Source organism: Oryx dammah, unplaced genomic scaffold (assembly GCF_014754425.2).
Source record: "Oryx dammah isolate SB20612 unplaced genomic scaffold, SCBI_Odam_1.1 HiC_scaffold_29, whole genome shotgun sequence".
Taxonomy (NCBI): domain Eukaryota; kingdom Metazoa; phylum Chordata; class Mammalia; order Artiodactyla; family Bovidae; genus Oryx; species Oryx dammah.
This window is the reverse complement of record NW_024070213.1, coordinates 17,507,691-17,528,538: the sequence shown is the minus strand read 5'-3', so window position 1 is coordinate 17,528,538 and position 20,848 is coordinate 17,507,691. Positions and strand designations below refer to the sequence as shown.

General features: G+C 40.6%; 1 protein-coding gene across 2 annotated transcripts in view; it reads right to left on the bottom strand.

Annotated features, from left to right (window-relative positions):
* Window positions 1–20,200, bottom strand: part of CLEC4E (C-type lectin domain family 4 member E) — a 28,766-nt gene extending 8,566 nt beyond the window's left edge. Inside the window, exons 1-3 of one of the 2 annotated variants that reach the window (XM_040235074.1) lie at window positions 19,954–20,200; window positions 1,477–1,681; window positions 196–288 (exon numbers count right to left, since the gene is read on the bottom strand). In XM_040235074.1, the coding sequence (XP_040091008.1) occupies window positions 196–288; window positions 1,477–1,513 (130 nt within the window). In that variant the 5' untranslated portion in view covers window positions 1,514–1,681; window positions 19,954–20,200. Of the gene's footprint in view, window positions 1–195; window positions 289–1,476; window positions 2,024–19,953 lie in introns of those variants that run through there. The other variant, XM_040235073.1, reaches the window with a different exon arrangement.
* Between the last annotated feature and the right edge of the window lie 648 nt (window positions 20,201–20,848).

Genomic DNA, 20,848 nt, shown 5'->3' with positions numbered 1-20,848 from the left:
TTGCCAGTTCCCTCTCCAGAGGATCTTCCTCACCCAGGGATAGTACCCACATCTGCACTGCAGGCGGGTTCTTTACCATCTGAGTCACCAGGGAAATGGAAATACCCTTTGTGGGAGAAGAGAACCCATAGTCAACAAGGAAGAATTCACTCCTAATGTTCACCAGGCAGCTTGAATGTGAACTTCAGAACTCACCAACACATCTGGTGATAAAACAGGCACTCAGGAGCAGGATGGAGGTGCCAGCAATGGCCCATGAGAACAGCTGAGAAGAGAAGCATCTTCTCTCTGTAGAAAGAAAGACATACATGTGGTCAATCTTCCCTAAAAACCTACAAAAGAGATAAAAGAAATTCATATTTGACCCTGTTTACTTCCTTCCATTTGTATTACCTATACTGAGTAATTCTTACACTTCAGAAAGCACCAAGATCACTGGAAGGGTTGGCTAAAACACAGATCATGGGTTCTCACCTCCAGAATTAAAAATTCAGTAGAGCTGGTATGGAATCCATAAGTTTCCAGGAGCTGAGAATGCTGTTGGCCTGGGGACCACACTTAGAGAAGCAGTGAAGGAGCTCATGGGTATTTTTAAGAGTCTGAATCAAGGACTCAGACAAATGTGCAATTTTTTCCTTTCCAACTCTCCCAGATTTTCCCTCTTTCCCTCTCCTTTTCTCCTCCTCACTCCAGTTTTTCTTGTCTCTCCACTGCTCTCCTCCTTTCAGGGTCTCCTTTTCCAGGTGCTTTGTTACTCAATCTGATAAAACTTTGATGACCTAGTAGTTCCCCTCCTCTTCCCTCCAGGCACACATATTTACATACAAAGAGAATGAATTCTGACTTGCAGAGACTTGCCCAATGGGACACAATGAAGTATGGAAAAGGTAGTAGTCTGGTAGCTCTCCCTGAACTCAATCTCCTGCAATCTTTCCAGAAGAACATCTAGCCTTCTAACCATCCCTTCTTTCACTCTCTGTCTCTGTCTCTCCTCTCTTAGTCTACTGGCATTTACTGGACAACAAGCCAGTCTCCTCACTCCAGGAGACAACAAAATGGAGAAATGATGACATTTTAAGTATCAACAAAACAAACTGACCTTGGAGAGATATGAAGGGCTTTAAAAATATTGTTTTATTTTGATGGACAACATTTCTCCACTTTTTTCCAGACCTCACTCATCCCTAAATTTATTGTCCTGTCCCCAGAATGTTTATCACCTCTTCCATGAAAGAAAAGTGCATGCATGCTCAATCGTCTCCTACTCTTTGTGACCCCATGGACCATAGCCCACCAGGCTCCTCTCTCCATAGGATTTTCCAGGTGAGAATATTGGAGTGGGTTGCCATTCCTCCTCCAGTCTTCCCAACCCTGAGATCGAACCCATGTCTCCCGTGACGCCTGCACTGGCGGGCAGATTCTTTACCACTGAGCCACCAGGGAAGATGGAAGGAAACGGAATAGTTCAAATCTTACCTGTGCTTTGTGATGCTGGTGATGTGGATGAATTCATTCTTCCTCCTTTCTCTTTCTTCCTTTCCTCTCCTCCTCACTGTCTCTTTCTTCTTCCTCCTCTCCTCCCTGTCTCTGTCCTTAGTTTCTGAGTCCAAGGGTGTTTTGTTGATAACAGCCAAAGAAAATGAAGGAGGAATACTTGATCTGTGTTTTCGGAAGCTCAACCCTAAGACATAAGAAAATTAACTTGTTCTGTGGCTGTGTGTTTATGTCAAGATTTCCTTTGTTGCATAAGGAGGACAAGGGAGTTTACTGGGCAACAGTTAGTCTCCTCACTCCAGGAAACAACAAAATGGGGAAATGAAGACATTTTAATCATAAACAAAACAGACAGAACTTGTGGAGATATGATGGGCTTAAAAATTATTGTTTTATTAATATTTTGGTGGGTAAATTGCTGTGCTTTCTTCCAGACCTCACTTATCCTTAAATTTTTCCTTGACATCTGTGGGGCTCACCTGTGCATTTCCAAACCACTTTGGTCTTTCAGTTCAGGTCAGTTCAGTTGCTCAGTCGTGTCCGACTCTTTGTGACCCCATGAATCGCAGCACGCCAGGCCTCCCTGTCCATCACCAACTCCCGGAGTTCACTCAAACTCACATCCATCGAGTCCGTGATGCCATCCAGGCATCTCATCCTCTGTCATCCCCTTCTCCTCTTGCCCCCAATCCCTCCCAGCATCAGAGTCTTTTCCAGAGAGTCAACTCTTCGCATGAGGTGGCCAAAGTATTGGAGTTTCAGCTTTAGCATCATTCCTTCCAAAGAACACCCAGGGCTGATCTCCTTTAGAATGGACTGGTTGGATCTCCTTGCAGTCCAAGGGACTCTCAAGAGTCTTCTCCAACACCACGGTTCAAAAGCATCAATTCTTCGGCGCTCAGCTTTCTTCACAGACCAACTCTCACATCCATACATGACCACTGGAAAAACCATAGCCTTGACTAGATGGACCTTTGTTGGCAAAGTAATGTCTCTGCTTCTTTACTATTACACATTTGTTGACTGAAAAGAGGGCTTCCCTGGTGGCTCAGATGGTAAAGAGTCTGCCTTCAGTGAGGGAGACCTGGGTTCGATTCCTGGTTCGGGAAGATTCCCTGGAGAAGGAAATGGCAACCCACTTCAGTATTCTTGCCTGGAAAATCCCACGGATGGAGGAGCCTGTCAGGCTACATTCTATGGGTTGCAAAGAGTCGGACAGGACTGAACTGAAAAGGAGACACATTTGACACAGAGCTGGGCATGTAGTATATGTATTTACACCTTAGCCATGTGAATTTTTTCACCTTTTATGCGTTTTCTTCTTCCTCTTTCATTTGAAGCTCTTAGTCTATTACTTTGGATTACATATGCCTTTTATCAAGTGATGGCCACTAGGCTATTTTACAGGTTCAACTCAGACAAACAGCCTCATGTAGTATGACTATGCACTTTGAAACTCATCTCAATTTCTTACATCATAACATAGCTTCTGAGGTTCTGGAGGAGCCTCAGTAGGAAGTTTAATTCTACTGTTTTAAATTATTTGTGAATTTTGTTTTATATTAATATCATAGCCTATTTCTCTCAACGGGAAAAATGACTTTGAATGTTGGAAGAAATAATTTCAATTAAATGTTGGAATACAGTGTGTTTCTGGAAGATTAGTTGGATATAGTCATATTCTGTTACTTAAGGATAAGATTAACTGGTCTCAGTTGATTTAAATTCACATTTGTTATATGTATATATGTATAAAACCTGGTAATCCCCACACCCAATGACTCACAGACTTCCCATGTGTTAGAAAATATCCCTGTTCTCAAAGGGACTTTTTATTGTTTGAATGTATTGGTCAATTCCCTCTACATTTTCCATTTAACAGTTATATAGATTACAGAATGCTTACAACTTTTACACATTTATTTTATAAACATACACATTTTTAATGTATACTATCAGCAAATGGCTTTGAACCACTAGAAGAGAATAAGATATTTTCGGCTACTTCACTTTTCTTTAATCCTTTCTTATTCACATTCTTGAATAACTGTGAAACTGTCTTCCTATATCAAATATGATTTTTCATGAATTTTGTTGAATGAGATTTTGGAACTTTTCTCCCTTATGAAATTTTGAGGTGAAAAAATTGATATTCTGCTGTTAATTTATCTTTGTAAGATGTGAATAATTCCTAAATAGAATTCATCTTAAAAGATCTAAATGGAAATTAAGTGTCAAAATATTTTATTTTTAAAGAACATTTTGTCTAACAAAGGTATACTACAAAGATTAGAATTATGATATAATTAATTTCTATTGCAGAGAAACTGTCTAGTGAATGAGTTGTATGAATTATTAAATAGTGAATCACACTAACTACAGCCCATTATTTATTATTATCAGTCAGTAGGAATCAATATGAATGAACAGTTATGTTAATAATTTAATGAATATACAATTAGCTGTATATTAATGATTAATAGTCCTGTTTTCATCAACTAAAATATGAATATGATTTTATCTCTTTTGTTTTACCACTTTTCTCCAAGTTATAAAAATAGTATTTTTATGTTCAATAATATGAGAAAAATGTGACAAGTGAAAGACTTCTATCTATCCTTAGTCCATACTTTTAAAGCCAATCACTGTTGATGATTTTTTTTTACATACTTTGAGAGATTTAAAAAAAATATTTATTTATTTTTGGCTGCACTGGGTCTTTGTTGCTGAGGATGGGCTTTCTCTAGTTGTGATGAGCAGGGGCTAGATTTTGGAAATCTACCACATTTTCCTGAAGCTGACATAAACAGTATGACATAAGCTCTCTTAGCCTGCAACCCAAGTTTGATGTTTATTTGGAGTACCATCTCATCTTCTGCCATCCCCTTCTCCTCCTGCCTTCAATCTTTCCCAGCATCAGGGTCTTTTCCAGTGAGTCAGTTCTTCACATCAGGTGGCCAAAGTATTAGAGTTTCAGCTTCAGCATCAGTCCTTCCAATGAATATTCAGGACTGATTATGAAGATGAGATGGTTGGATGGCGTCACCAACTTGATGGACATGAACTTGAGTAAGCTCCGGGAGTTGGTGCTGGACAGGGAAACCTGGCATGCTGCAGTCCATGGGGTTGCAAACAGTCAGACACGACTGACTGACTGAACTAAACTGAACTGGTACCATAAATCTATATCAATGCAATTCTTGTAAATATTTAAATCTTGACTATCTACTATGAAAATTAGGGATTACAATGCATAGTTTATAATGCTGATTTTAATATTGTAACATGTCAATATAAAGTGATTTTCTTATACACATATAAGAAAGTAAAAGATGAATCAGTTACATTCCTTCCTTCTGCCTATTGAGAAAGCTTATCCCAATTATAAAACCTGGTGCTGGGAACTTCCCTGATGGTCCAATGGTTGAGAATCTGCTTTCCAGTGCAGGAGACACAGGTTTGATCCCTGGCAGTGGAAGTAAGATTCCACATGCTGTGGGGCAACTAAGCCCATGGGCTGCAGCTAAGACCTCACACAGTCAAATAAATAAATAAATATGTTAAAACACCAAACATAGTGCTTTTTATTATAGCTTTGCTGTTAACTGTGAAAAGTGTAAGGGAAAGTCACTCAGTTGTGTCTGATTCTTTGTGACCCCATGGACTATACAATCCGTGGAATTCTCCAGGCCAGAATACTGGTGTGGGTAGCCATTCCCTTCTCCAGGGGATCTTCCCAACCCAGGGATTGAACGAAGGTCTCCGGCATTGTGGATTCTTTACCAGTTGAACCATCAGGGAAGCCTGTTTTAAACTGTATTCAAATGGAAAAACTGTAAGGCATAAATCGATAAACATAATATGAATTCTGAAGATCAGGATCAAAGAATAAGTCATATTGCGCATATTGCAAATCAGTCTTGAATATTCATTGGAAGGATTGATGTGAAGCTGAAACACCAATACTCTGGCCATCTGATGTGAAGAACTGACTCATTTGAAAAGACCCTGATGCTGGGAAAGATTGAGGGCGGGAGGAGAAGGGGACGACAGAGGATGAGGTGGTTGGATGGCATCATCGACTCAATGGACATGAGTTTGAGTAAACTCTGGGAGTTTGTGGTGCACAAGGAAGTCTGGTGTACTGCAGTCCATGGGGTCGCAAAGAGTTGGACATGACTGAGCAACTGAACCAAACTGAACTGAACTGTGCATATTGCTAATTCATGTAGTTCATTTCTTTATAATGTATACTTGACTTTATAATGTTGAACTTACAACCCTTTATCATTAACATTTAAAAAATAAAATCCAAATATCTGCAGCAATAAATAAATCAACAAACCTGAAATTTTGTCTCAAGTCAATTATTTTTACTGTAATTTAATATCAAAGCCTTATTGTTAAAATGTAACACAAGGCATGACAATATAGGAACATTAATTACTCAATAGAGCAGGTGAAATATGACTCTTGTGACAGTCATACTGCAATTTTTTCTTCTGAGACAAACACTTCCTCTTCCTTATGGGAGAGTAGAGAATAAGATATTTTCAGCTACTTCCCTTTTCTTTAATCCGTTCTTATTCACATTCTTGAATAACCGTGAAACTGTCTTCCTATATCAAATATGATTTTTCATGAATTTTGTTGATGAGATTTTGGAACTTTTCTCCCTTATGAAATTTTGAGGTGAAAAAATGGATATTCTGCTGTTAATTTATCTTTGTAAGATGTGAATAATTCCTAAATAGGATTCATCTTAAAAGATCTAAATGGAAATTAAGTGTCAAAATATTTTATTTTTAAAGAACATTTTGCCTAACAAAGGTATAGTACAAAGATTAGAATTATGATATAATTAATTTCTATTGCATTTTTATTTTTCAAATTTTATAAATGTGTGTAAGCATGTTATTTAAATTTTTGTGAATGATTGTATTAATGTTATTTATAGATGTTTCACTTTTAGTGTACCTACTATCAATTTCCTTGTTAATTTTATCATTTTAAAATAAAGAACTTTTATGATAACTACTATTTGACATTAATAGTTCAGAGTTTTTAAGGAGAGTGGAAATGACCATCGTAAGTTAGCACAGATATAAGGAGTTACCCGTTTATAACTGTTTATGCCTCCAAAACATTAGCTTTAAAAAATAATAAAGTAATCTTTAAGTTATTTAGAATATATGTTTTCTCATAGAAATAAATAGGCCCTCAAATCAATACCTGGAAAATCCCATGGACAGAGGAGCCTGGCAGGCAACAGTCCACAGAGTCACACAGAGTTGGACAGGCCTGAAGCGACTTAGCACACACACACTCACCAATCAACACAAAAACTTGTTTAACCCATCAGAATTTTGAGGCGTTTGCTAGAAGCTTGTTCAGACTATCTTTTTGTAAATGGAGAGAGGTATTGTGCATTTACATAGAATAACTTGAACCACTATTAACTTGCCAACCGGGTGACAGAGCAGTCAACTCAGAGTGTGTGTGTACTATGATATGACTTCATTATTTCCAAACAATGTCCTCTACCGTGCTGTGTCAAAATTCTCCTTTCTACTCAGTAGCAGATATTTTAATATCTTGGCAGATCCTTTGGTTTTCAGGTCACTTTCACTAAGCAAGTTGTGAAACTTGTCTAACCCATCTTAAAGCTGATTTTATATATCTTACATTTATTTTCCTCTTTCTCCAATGGATCTTCTAACCTGCTGAGCCACAGGCATGGGCCATGGCCTGAGGAGTCTGCAGCCAAGAAAGAATGTATTCTGCCCTTTGTTTTTAAAATATATATATATTTATATACATATAGCTTCCCTGGTGGCTCAGATGGTAAAGAATCTGCCCACAAGGTGGGAGACCCAGGTTTGCTCCCTGGATCGAGAAGATCCCCTGGAGAAGGAAATAGCAACCCATTCCAGTTTTCTTGCCCAGACAATTCCATGGACAGAGGAGCCTGGCGGGTTAAATTCCATGGGATCACAAAGAATCAGACATGAATGAGCAACTAACACACACACACACACACACACATACTTGGTTGTAACAGGTCTTAGTTGTGGCCCTCGAGATCTTTGATTTTCATAGCATTCAGGATCTTTAGTTGCAGCATGTGAGATCTAGTTCCCTGCACAGGGATCCAACCCGGGCCACCTGCATTGGGAGGGCAGAACCTTAGCCACTGGATCACCAAGGAAGTCTCCGTTCTGCTCTTTGAATAACTTCCCTCTTCGAAATATCCCCCTCCTTTCAGCTTCTGCATTTGGTCTCTCTGTTTCAGGGCACAGAGAGGAGAGAAGTCATGCTATGCTTTTCACCCATGATTCCTGGTGAGGGAGCATTGGCTGAGGGTAATTGATTCCTCTGCCTGCTAGTGGAGAAATGTACAGTTTGGGCACATTTTCTTGCAGGCATGTTTCAGTTTTTGTCTCTACCACCTGGTACTGCCTCAGAGAAATAAATCCCTCATTTGTAATTTTACACCCATAGTTCAGGGTAAGAAATTCCCTCCCTTGAAGCTGTCTGAGCAGCCAGGTAGCTCCTTTGTTCTTGTTTACACTCTTGAGTTCCTTCATGTGAAGTCAAGGAAAGCAGGGGTCTTCTCACTCTTTTTCTTTCCAGGCACACTACGTCATGCAGCACTTTCTCTGGCTGGTATATACAGCTCCATCAGCCTCTTGCTTTCAGAATGTACAAATTGTCTGTATAAGTTATCACCAAATTGTAGGGAATGTGTCAAGCTTTTCCAGAACAACTTGGGAAGCTTTCCCACCAACTTCAGGTGGTGAAGAACAACTTCACCATCTCCATTAGACTATAAGCTCTATGAGGACAAAGAATTAACTAGTTTGTTCATCACTGTATTCCACGGGCAGGGAACACTTAAGACATCATAGGTGTTCATCATAGGTAATTTTTTTAAGCTTTGACATTTATTTATTTTTGGCTGTGCTGGGTCTTCGCTGCAACTTCTGTCTTGTTGCAGTGAGCAGGGGTATTCTCTAGTCGTTAGTGCACCGGCTTCTCATGTGGTGGCTTCTCTTGTGGAGCATTTTCCAGGGTGATTGGGCTTCAGTAGTTGCAGCTCCCGGGTTCGAGAGCACAGGCTCAGTAGTTGTGGCACGTGGGCTTAGTTGCTATTAAGTATGTGGGATCTTTTCGGATCAGGGGTCGAACCCATGTCTCCTGCATTGACAAGCAGATTCTTTACCACTGAGCTACCGGGGAAACCCCAATATTCTTTTTATTGAAAGAATAAGCAAAATAATATCAAGAATTTGGTTTTTTAAAAATCTTTAATACAGGTTAGATAACATCAGGTTTCAATTAATCAAATAACTGATAGCCTAGTGGCTATAAACTGGTGGTTATTTGGCTTGCTTCCCATTGAGGATATGCAGTAATGTCCAGACATTTTTGGTTTCCCTGGTGGCTCAGTGGTAAAGAATCTACCCAAAATGCAGGAGATGTAGTTTTTCAGTTTTTTATTTATTTTTCTGGCCAAGAAATTCCTTTGTACAGTTCATTTCTTCTTCTTCTTTTTTTTTTCGTTTAAAAATGTTTATTTATTTATTTATTTGACTGCACCAGGTCTTAGTTGCAGCATGTAAGTTCTTTGATCTTCATTGTAATGTGTGGGATCTAGTTTCCTGACCAAGGATCCAGGCCCACTGCACTGGGGGCTTGGAGTTTTAGCTGCTGGATCCTTAGGTCATTTCTATTTTTCAGTAATAAACCAATCCTTCATATAAATCTTTAAAGGGAGAAGGCAGGTGGACTGGGAAGGGACTGGGCTTCCCCCTCTGTTGGGTCTTCTCAACTGAAAGTGCACAAGGGCAAGTGCCTCTAACTTCTTGACTGCTGGAACTTTACTTGGAGTTGGCCATGGTGGCAACTGTGGCTGCAGTGGTATGGTGAAAAAAGAAAGTGAAAGTGAAGTCGCTCAGTCGTGTTGTGTCCGACTCTTTGTGACCCCATGGACTGTAGCCTACCAGGCTCCTCCCTCCAGGAGATTCTCCAAGCAAGAGTACTGGAGTGGGTTGCCATTTTCCTTCTCCAAGGGATCTTTCCGACCCAGGGATCAAACCCCAGTCTCCCACATTCCAGGCAGATGCTTTAACCTCTGAGCCACCAGGGAAGCCACCAGGAAGTGGTATGGTAGCCTACTCCAAGTAATAGTCATTGGAAATAACTGATACAGAGAAATTGCTGCACCAGTAAATTTTTTTTTTTTTTCTTAATTGAAGAAAAAATGGTGGCTTTGAGGTAAAGAATCTGTCCGCCAACACTGGAGATGCAGGAGACGTGAGTTCCATCTCTGGGTTGAGAAGATCCGCTGGAGGAGGAAATGGCAATCCGCTCCAATATTCTTGCCTAGAGAATCCCACTGGAGAAGGCAATGGCACCCCACTCCAGTACTCTCACCTGGCAAACCCCATGGACGGAGGAGCCTGGTGGGCTGCAGTCCATGGGGTCGCTAAAGGTCGGACACGACTGAGCGACTTCACTTTCACTTTTCACTTTCATGCATTGGAGAAGGAAATGGCAACCCACTCCAGTGTTCTTGCCTGGAGAATCCCAGGGACAGGGGAGCCTGGTGGGCTGCCGTCTATGGGGTCACACAGAGTCAGACACGACTGAAGTGACTTAGCAGCAGCAGCAGCAGCAGCAGCAGCAGCAGCAGCGAATCCCACGGACAGAGAAGCCTTGCGGGCTACATCCATGGGGTCACAAAGAGTTGGACACAACTGAGTGAATAACACTTTCACTTTAAAGCAGAATGTGGATGATAACCAAAGAAGGTCACAACAGAGGAGTATAGTGGGGGAAGGGAAGAAGGGAGGAGGGAGAAATAAGGTGTTTGGAACAGGTGGAGACTGAAGGTCATTGTAAAGACTGTTTTTTTCTTTTTTTGTCAGACCGAACTGGAGAATGATTATAGGGTTTTGAGCAAAAGACTGATACAATCTGACTCAAGTTTCAAAAAAATTCATTCAGAATAATCTGAAGGGAGACAAAGAGAAGCAGAGACTTGCCAGGATGTTATTACTGTCATAAGCAAGGGGACTCTAAATACTAGTATTGTTTCAATCTGAGGATAGACAGAATGTGATGGTTAATTTGATGTGTCAATTCGACTGCATCTTGGGATACCCAGACATTTAACTAAACGGCATTTCTGGGCGTGTCTGTGTCATTATAATCATTTCACTGATTCTCATCAGATCTCCTGGAGAAGGGAATGGCTACCCACTGTTGTATTCTGGCCAGGAGAATTCAATGGACAGAGGACCCTGGCAGGCTACAGTCCATGGGGTCACAAAGAATCGGACAAGACTGAGCGACTTTCACTTACTTACTCATTTATCTGTGACTACTGAATCCACACTTTTACCTAAATTTCTTCTTCTTTTTTTTTGACCATGTCACACAGCTTGTGGAATCTTAGTTTCCACACCAGGGATCAAACTCTGACCCTCAACAGTGAAACTGCAGAGTCCTAACCACTGGACAACCAGGAATGTGTTCAGTTGCTTCAGTTGTGCCCGACTTATTACAAATGCATGGACAGAGGAGCCTGTACATGGATTTTCCCAGAAAGAATACTGGAGTAGGTTGACATTTCCTCCTCCAGGGGGGACTGCCAGAAAGTTCCCTAGCTAAATTTCATATAATTTTGAGTCCAATGAAATTACTGAATGTCTGCCTTGTACCAACTGATGTGTTAAGAACTATGAATGCTGTGTAATTGAACAAAATAAAGTAAATGATGAGGAGAGAATAAACAGCAAATAAGGTAAATAAATTTTGTTTCTGTATAATTTCTTTCCTGGAGTAATGGTGCCCTCTTGTGGCTCTAGCTGGCTGTCAAATCATTTCTCAATTACTTTAGGAGTTCAGGGTACTTATTATGAAATGCTGTGACATATTTGTCTGCATGCGTGCTAAGTTGCTTCAGTCTTGTCCAACTCTGTGTGACTCTATGGAGTGACCCGTAACCTGCTAGGTTCCTCTGTCCCTGGGATTCTCCAGACAAGAATACTGGAGTGGGTTACCATATCCTCCTCTAAGGGATCTTGCTGACCCAGGGATTGAACCCTTGTCTCTTCTGTCTCCTGCACTGAGTGCCACCTGGAAAACTCAACGTATTGGTTTAGTAATGTTAAATTATAATGCAGAAATTCACATTAAACTTTTTTCTCACTCTATATTTGGTGATAGAACATCTGTACATGTGTACACAGGTCATTCTCACTATTCAGGGTCCTTCTATCATATGATATCACTGGGAACATGGAACTGGAGACCACTGAACTGCTCTCCTAGTGATAACACACAGGGTTAGGTTGCTGTGAGGCTCTGGTCACATTTTTGTCAACAGATTGATATAAAAATCTGGCTTATGTGTTTTCTATTAGAAACATCTTATTTAATATATTTTGTTATAAATTAGATAACAAGTAAAGACCCACTGTTTAGCACAGGGATCTCTATTCAATATTCTGTAAAGGGCTATATGGGAAAAGAAGCTAAAAAAGAGTGGATATAGGTATATGCATGGGAGATTCATTTTAATGGATATCTGAAACCAACAGAGCATTGTAAATTATACCCCAACAAAAATTAAATATATATATGTTAATTATATATATATAGTTAATATATATTTTAATTTTTATGAGAGGCCTGGCGTGCTGTAGTGCATGGAGTCTCAGAGTCAGACACGACTGGGTGACTGAACAACAATAAGAATGCTTGGCTGGATCACACGACAGAATTTTACCAAGAAGCTAAGGGTGTGAATTCCTTGGTAATTCCATTATCTAACTTGACACACTTAGTCACATTTGAACCTGAAGAATTGGCTTCACAACAATTCTCTGTTTTTCTATTTTTCTTTCATTGAAATAATGAAGGCCACTACCTTCCGAAGCAAAGATTTCTTCATAGAAGAATTGTTTTTTTCCAGATTCTTTTTTTCACATTTTAAAATTTAAGAATGGTTTAATGTCACTGGATGTGGGAGTGATGTTCTGAAATCCCCACAATGGAATGATCTGTTGTTCCTTTTTACACAAGCTATTTCGTAGACTCAGGGCAAGTTGTGAAGTGGGTGAACTTTTTTTCTCTCTTTTCAGTTTTCCTCATTTATTTTTCAAGATGCCAGTTATTTTGCTATGTCCCAATAGCTCCTCTCATAACGGAAATGGATATTTTTCCAAAGATACTTCTTTCGTGGATCACAATAAACTGTGGAAAATTCTGAAAGAGATGGGAATACCAGACCACCTACCTTGCCTCTTGAGAAATCTCTATGCAGGCCAGGAAGCAATAGTTAGAACTGGACATGGAACAACAGACTGGTTCCAAATAGGAAAAGGAGCACGTCAAGGCTGTATATTGTCACCCTGCTTATTTAACCTCTATGCAGAGTACATCATGAGAAACGCTGGACTGGAAGAAACACAAGCTGGAATCAAGATTGCCGGGAGAAATATCAATAACCTCAGATATGCAGATGACATCACCCTTGTGGCAGAAAGTGAAGAAGAACTAAAAAGCCTCTTGATGAAAGTAAAAGAGGAGAGTGAAAAAGTTGGCTTAAAGCTCAACATTCAGAAAACGAAGATCATGGCATCCGGTCCCATCACTCCATGGGAAATAGATGGAGAAACAGTGGAAACAGTGTCAGACTTTATTTTTTTGGGCTCCAAAATCACTGTAGATGGTGATTGTAGCCATGAAATTAAAAGACGCTTACTCCTTGGAAGAAAAGTTATGACCAACCTAGATAGCATATTCAAAAGCAGAGACATTACTTTGCTGACTAAGGTCCATTTAGTCAAGGCTATGGTTTTTCCTGTGGTCATGTAAGGATGTGAGAGTTGGACTGTGAAGAAGGCTGAGCGCCGAAGAATTGATGCTTTTGAACTGTGGTGTTGGAGAAGACTCTTGAGAGTCCCTTGGACTGCAAGGAGATCCAACCAGTCCATTCTGAAGGAGATCAGCCCTGGGATATTTTTGGAAGGAATGATGCTGAAGCTGAAGCTCCAGTACTTTGGCCACCTCATGCAAAGAGTTGACTCACTGGAAAAGACTGTGATGCTGGGAGGGATTGGGGGCAGGAGGAGAAGGGGATGACCGAGGATGAGATGGCTGGATGCCATCACTGACTCGATGGATGGGAGTCTCAGTGAACTCTGGGAGTTAGTGATGGACAGGGAGGCCTGGCGTGCTGTGATTCATGGGGTCACAGAGAGTCGGACACGACTGAGCGACTGAACTGAACTGAACTGAACATCTCCTCTCATAATGGAAATGGATATTTTTCCAAAGATACTTTTTTCATAAAAGTTAGCTTTTTCAAAAGTTGTATTTTAGCCATTTGGCCATTGAGCATGTATAATATCAACCAGGAGTTCCTGTTTCATCACTGAGATAAACACTTACCTAGTATAACAACAATAACAATCAATAACAATTGTATATTTTTATGCTGTGAAATTTATTTCATGCCCAGTAATAAATAATGCCTAGAAGGTTTCCCTTGGGCCTGCTTTTGCCTACAGAGTTTTTACTAGTTTGGGGCTTAACAGATTAACAATCTCAACCAATAGGGTTTTTCTCAATTTTATATTTGAGGGGTTGGGAGAAAGTGGGTTATCTCAGGTAATAGTTTTTGTTCTTATTCAAAGATAAAGAGAATTATTTTATAATCATTTCTGCTTTCAGAATGGTTCAGCAGAAATAGTACCTAGAATATGAGTAAAAAAATTAAAACAATGGAAGTCACAGGCCCTGTGGGAAGGACCCGCTCTTTTGCATCTGTTTTCAGCTCCAGTGTATTTTCAGAGGAGGCCTCTCTTGAGGCGTAATTATGAAGTTGCTAAAGTTTGTTTTAGTAGTTATCAGCACAGTTCCCTTTCTGATTGTTGGCATGTGTTTTCCTAGCCTGCTCAGAGCCTTTATTTCTGTCCTATGCCTTCCTAATGCCTCAATGTGCAGGCCCTGCCCTTTGGAGGAACACTTCATGGCCTAGTCCTGAACATCACTTTAAACCATCACCACTTAAATCAAGACTTTCAATTAAATGAAATTAAATTAAACCTTTAAATTGGAACAATTGAATCTTTCTTTCTGTTCCTTCCAGGTTTGTGTCCATTGACTGAGATGTTCTTCACTATTACAGATGAAGAGTTATGGTTTCAATTTAGTGTAGTACCTCAAATGGCTAATGCAAGAAACTGTAGGAATGTCAATCACACTGATAGGTTGGTAGGAAATTAAAGTTTCTCTACTAAAACTTCCTTTGGCACATATTAACTCATATTCTTTCTGATAACTCTCTTCCTCTTACATGTGGTGTTTTCTCTCTACCTCAGTGCTCTGCACTGGGTCTGAAAACCAAGTATTCTTGCCTTGAGAACCCCATGAACAATCAGTCAGTCAGTCAGTTCAGTCGTTCAATCGTGTCCAACCCTTTGCGACCCCATGAATCGCAGCACGCCAGGCCTCCCTGTCCATCACCAGCTCCTGGAGTTCAGTCAGACTCATGTCCATCGAGTCAGTGATGGCATTCAGCCATCTCATCCTCTGTCGTCCCCTTCTCCTCCTGCCCCCAATCCCTCCCAGCATCACAGTCTTTTCCAATGAGTCAACTCTTCGCATGAGGTGGCTAAAGTACTGGAGTTTCAGCTTCAGCATCATTCCTTCCAAAGAAATCCCAGGGCTGAACTCCTTCAGAATGGATTGGTTGGATATCCTTGCAGCCCAAGGGACTCTCAAGAGTCTTCTCCAACACCACAGTTCAAACACATCAATTCTTCGGCGCTCAGCCTTCTTCACAGTCCAACTCTCACATCCATACATGACCACAGGAAAAACCATAGCCTTGTCTACACGGACCTTAGACGGCAAAGTAATGTCTCTGCTTTTGAATATACTATCTAGGTTGGTCATAACTTTTCTTCCAAGGAGTAAGCATCTTTTAATTTCATGGCTGCAGTCACCATCTGCAGTGATTTTGGAGCCCCCCAAAATAAAGTCTGATACTGTTTCCACTGTTTCCCCATGAACAGATGCTATGATCTTCGTTTTCTGAATGTTGAGCTTTACACCAACTTTTTCACTCTCCACTTTCACTTTCATCAAGAGGCTTTTTAGTTCCTCTTCACTTTCTGCCATAAGGGTGGTGTCATCTGCATATCTGAGGTTATTGATATTTCTCCCGGCAATCTTGATTCCAGCTTGTGCTTCTTCCAGCCCAGTGTTTCTCATGATGTACTCTGAATAGAAATTAAAGAAGCAGGGGGAGAATATACAGCCTTGACGTACTCCTTTTCCTATTTGGAACCAGTCTGTTGTTCCATGTCCAGTTCTAACTGTTGCTGCCTGACCTGCATATAGGTTTTCAAGAGACAGGTCAGGTGGTCTGGTATTCCCATCTCTTTCAGAATTTTCCACAGTTTATTGTGATCCACACAGTCAAAGGCTTTGGCATAGTCAATAAAGCAGAAATAGATGTTAGCAAAAACAAGCCCAAGACCAGACTATGGCTCAGATCATGAATTCCTTATTGCCAAATTCAGACTGAAATTGAAGAAAGTAGGGAAAACCAGTAGACCATTCAGGTATGATCTAAATCAAATCCTTACTATTATACAGTGAAAGTGAGAAATAGATTTAAGGGACTAGAGCTGATAGACAAAGTCCCTGATGAACTATGGACGGAGGTTTGTGACATTGTACAGGAGACAGGAATCAAGACCATCCCCAAGAAAAAGAAATGCAAAAAAGTGAAATGGCTGTCTGAGGAGGCCTTACAAATAGCTGTGAAAAGAAGAGAAGTGAAAAGCAAAGGAGAAAAGGAAAGATATACCCATTTGAATGAAGAGTGCCAAAGAATAGCAAGGAGAGATAGGAAAGCCTTCCTCAGTGATCAGTGCAAAGAGATAGAGGAAAGCAATAGAATGGGAAAGACTAGAGATTTATTCAAGAAAATTAGAGATACCAAGGTAACATTTCATGCAAAGATGGGCTTGATAAAGGACAAAAATGGTACGGACCTAACAGAAGCAGAAGATATTAAGAAGAGGTGGCAAGAATACACAGAAGAACTGTACAAAAAAGATCTTCATGACCCAGATAATCATGATGGTGTGATCACTCACCTAGAGCCAGACATCCTGGAATGTGAAGTCAAGTGGGCCTTAGGAAGCATCACTATGAACAAAGATAGTGGAGGTGATGAAATTCCATTTGAGCTATTTGAAATCCTGGAAGATGATGCTGTGAAAGTGCTGCACTCAATATGCCAGCAAGTTTGGAAAACTCAGCAGTGGCCACAGGACTGGAAAAGGTCAGTTTTCATTACAATCCCAAAGAAAGGCAATGGCCAAAGAATGTCCAAACTACTGCACAATTGCTCTCATTTCACAGGCTAGCAAAGTAATGTTCAAAATTCTCTAAGCCAGGCTTCAACAGTATGTGAACCATGAACTTCCAGATGTTCAAGCTGGTTTTAGAAAAGGTAGAGGAACCAGAGATCAAATTGCTAACATCTGCTGGATCATGGAAAAAGCAAGAGAGTTCCAGAAAAACATCTATTTCTGCTTTATTGACTATGCCAAAGCCTTTGACTGTGTGGATCAAAATAAACTGTGGAAAATTCTGAAAGAGATGGAAATACCAGACCACATGACCTGCTTCTTGAGAAACCTATATGCAGGTCAGGCAGCAACAGTTAGAACTGGACATGGAACAACAGACTGGTTCCAAACAGGAAAAGGAGTACTTCAAGGCTGTATACTGTCACCCTGCTTATTTAACTTCTATGCAGAGTACATCATGAGAAACGCTGGGCTGGAAGAAGCACAAGCTGGAATCAAGATTGCCAGGAGAAATATCAATAACCTCAGATATGCAGATGACACCACCCTTATGGCAGAAAGTGAGGAAGAACTAAAGAGCCTCTTGATGAAAGTGAGAGGAGAGTGGAAAAAGTTGGCTTAAAGCTCAACATTCAGAAAATGAAAATCATGGCATCCGGTCCCATCACTTCATGGGAAATAGATGGGGAAACAGTGGAAACAGTGCCAGACTTTATTTTGGGGGGCTCCAAAATCACTGCAGATGGTGATTGCAGCCATGAAATTAAAAGATGCTTCTTCCTTGGAAAGAAAGCTATAACCAACTTAGACAGCATATTACAAAGCAGAGATATTACTTTGCCAACAAAGGTCCATCTAGTCAAGGCTATGGTTTTTCCAGTAGTCATGTATGGATGTGAGAGTTGAACTATAAAGAAAGCTGAGTGCCGAAGAATTGATGCTTTTGAACTGTGATGTTGGAGAAGACTCTTGAGAGTCCCTTGGACTGCAAGGAGATCCAACTAATTCATACTTAAGCCAATCAGTCCTGAATATTCATTGGAAGAACTGATGTTAAAGCTGAAACTCCAGTACTTTGGCCAGCTAATGTAAAGAACTGACTCACTGGAAAAGACCCTGATGCTGGGAAAGATTGAAGGCGGGAGGAGAAGGGGACGGCAGAGAATGAGATGGTTGGATGGCATCACTGACTCAATGGACATAAGTTTGAATAAACTCTGGGAGTTGGTGATGGACAGGGAGGACTGGAGTGCTGCAGTCCATGGGGTTGCAAAAGAATCAGACATGACTGAGGGACTGAAGTGAACAGAAATGATTAACCTGTGGGCTTCTGCTTCTAAAGAGATTATCCTGTGAATAAAGGACATAAACTTGCATAAATATGAATCCAATATAATGCATATCATTGTTCATTTTATTAAAAAAATTTAAATTTCTATGCAATTTAAAAAGTTCCTTTCCATTTTTAGTTACTACAAAATATTGGCATTATCATTTACTGTCTCTTTTCTGTGAAACCCCATTGTTATTGAGATTTCTGATTATATTTCCTTCCACAAAACACCACTTAAAAAAATAAGTGTATTTATTTGTTTATTTTGGGCTGTGCTGCGTCTTTGTTGCTGCATGGGTTTTTCTTTAGTTTCAGAGAGTGGGGGCTACTCTCCGGTTGTGATGTGCAGATTTCTCATTGCAGAGGCTCTCTCGCTGCAGAACACAAAGAGGCTCAGTAGTTGTGGCTCCTGGGTTCTAGAGCCCAGGTGTAATAGTTGTGATGCACAGGTTTAGTTGCTCTGTGACATGTGGGATCTTCCCAGATCCGAGACTGAGCTCATGTCTCCTTTATTGGAAGGCAGATTCCTTACCACTGAGTCACCGGGGAAACCCCTACCACTTTTTTAGTGTAATTTTTATTGAGCTATAAATAGCATATTACATTGTGTAAATTTAAGGTGTATGACATGTTGACCTGGCACATTTACATATTGCAACATGATTATCACCAAGCATTAGCTAATACTTTTGTGAATGTGAAAGCGCTAGTCGCTCAGTCATCTGACTCTTTGTGATCCCATGGACTGTAGCCTGCCAGTTTCCTCTGTCCATGGAATTCTCCAGGCCAGAAAACTGGAGTGGGTAGCTGATCCCTTCTCCAGCCACTATTATTCAGCCAAACAGTTATGGCTGGATAATATTTGATTTGGTGGCTCAGCAGTAAAGAAATTGCCTGCCAGGGCAGGCAGGCACAGCAGGAGACACAGGCTGGGTCCTTGAGTTGGGAAGATCCCACTGAGAAGGGACTGGCACCCACTCCAGTAGTCTTGCCTGGAGAATTCCATGGACAGAGGAGCCTAGAGGCTTCAGTCCATGGGGTTGCAGAAGAGTTGGACATGACTTAGCAACTAAATGACAACATTTGCTAATTGCATATCCGGTGAAAGACATATTTATATATACAAAGAACTCAAAATTCAATAGTAAGAAAATAAATAGTACAATTCTAAAAGTGGGCAAACTTGAATTAGACTTGAACCAGACGTTTCACCAAAGAAGACTGACCAATAGCAATTAAACAGAGGAAAAGAAGCTGTGTACCGTTAGTTGTTAGAGAAATGCAAGTCTAAATCTTAATGAGAGATCACTCTTTACCTATTAGAATGTGTAATTTAAAGTTTGACTATTCCAAATATTAGCAAGGATGTGGAATGACTGGAATGCTCATACACTGTTGCTGAGAATGTACAATCATACAACCACTTTGCAAAACCATTTGATAGTTTCTTAAAAATGTAAACAAACCCTTGAAATTATTTACATATATGATTCAGCCATCCCACATCTAGTTTTTTTTTGTTTTTAAAAATATTTCTTTGGCTGCACTGATTCTTAGTTGTGGCATGCAGATCTAGTTCCCTGACCGGGGGTCAAACCTGGGCCACTTGCATTGGGAGTGTGGAGTCTTAGCTACTGGACCACCAGGGAAGTCCTGCCCACTCCTAGGTTTTTATCCAAGAAAAGATAAGTGCATTGCTGGTGAGATCCTTTGGTAGTTATTTACCTGACTGCAGCACAATCTGAAGCCTACTCTTGATCTGTCAATATCAACTGATAATAGAACATCTGTCAGCCCAGGCGCTTGAATGACTATTCAGGGTAAAGCTTCATACTCTTCTCACCCTGATGGTTGTCGAAATGTTGTGGAATCCGGAGTTGCAAAACACACCTCGGAGGACACTCAAGACAGTGGCGTACAGTTTATTATGCCAGCGGGTCCAAGGGGAATCAATTCCCAACAAGGACCCTAATGTTTCTGAGAGGCCCAGTTTTATACCGCCCAGCTACGTGACTGGTTACATGTTAGCAACCTTTTTGTTGTATATGACTAAGTTTCACAAAAAGTAGGTGCTAGGAGAACAAACAATGTTAAGGGGAGGGGGGACAATAATTACACATCAAGGGGGATGTCTCCATGGTTAATCTCACAGGGGCAGCCTGACCTCAACTACAATATCTGTTTGCGATCTGTAGGGAGGGAAGTTTCCAGGAGACCTGGTTTTCATTGGCAACGGGTTCCTCATTCTTGGGCACGATTCAGGCCCAGTTTGCATTCTGTTTTTAAGATGCATGATAAGCTTCAAGATGGAGTCTCTCCTGCTGACCCCAACAGGATATGTAGTGTGAGTGAGAAACCCTTTTTTTTTTTAATGGTTTTAAGTCACTAAGCCTGAGGCTATTTGCTGCCATAGCATAGATCTGCCTGTTGAATGGTTACCAAGCTTTAAGTTTTTCTAGCTTCTCACAGTTTTTTGCTGTTTCCTGAGCTTTATTTGGGCTTCCCAGATGGTACTAGCAGTAAAGAACCCACCTGCCAATGCAGGAGACACAAGAAACTCAGGTTTGATCCCTGGGTCAGGAAGATCTGGAGGAGGAAATGGCAACCCTCTCCAGTATTC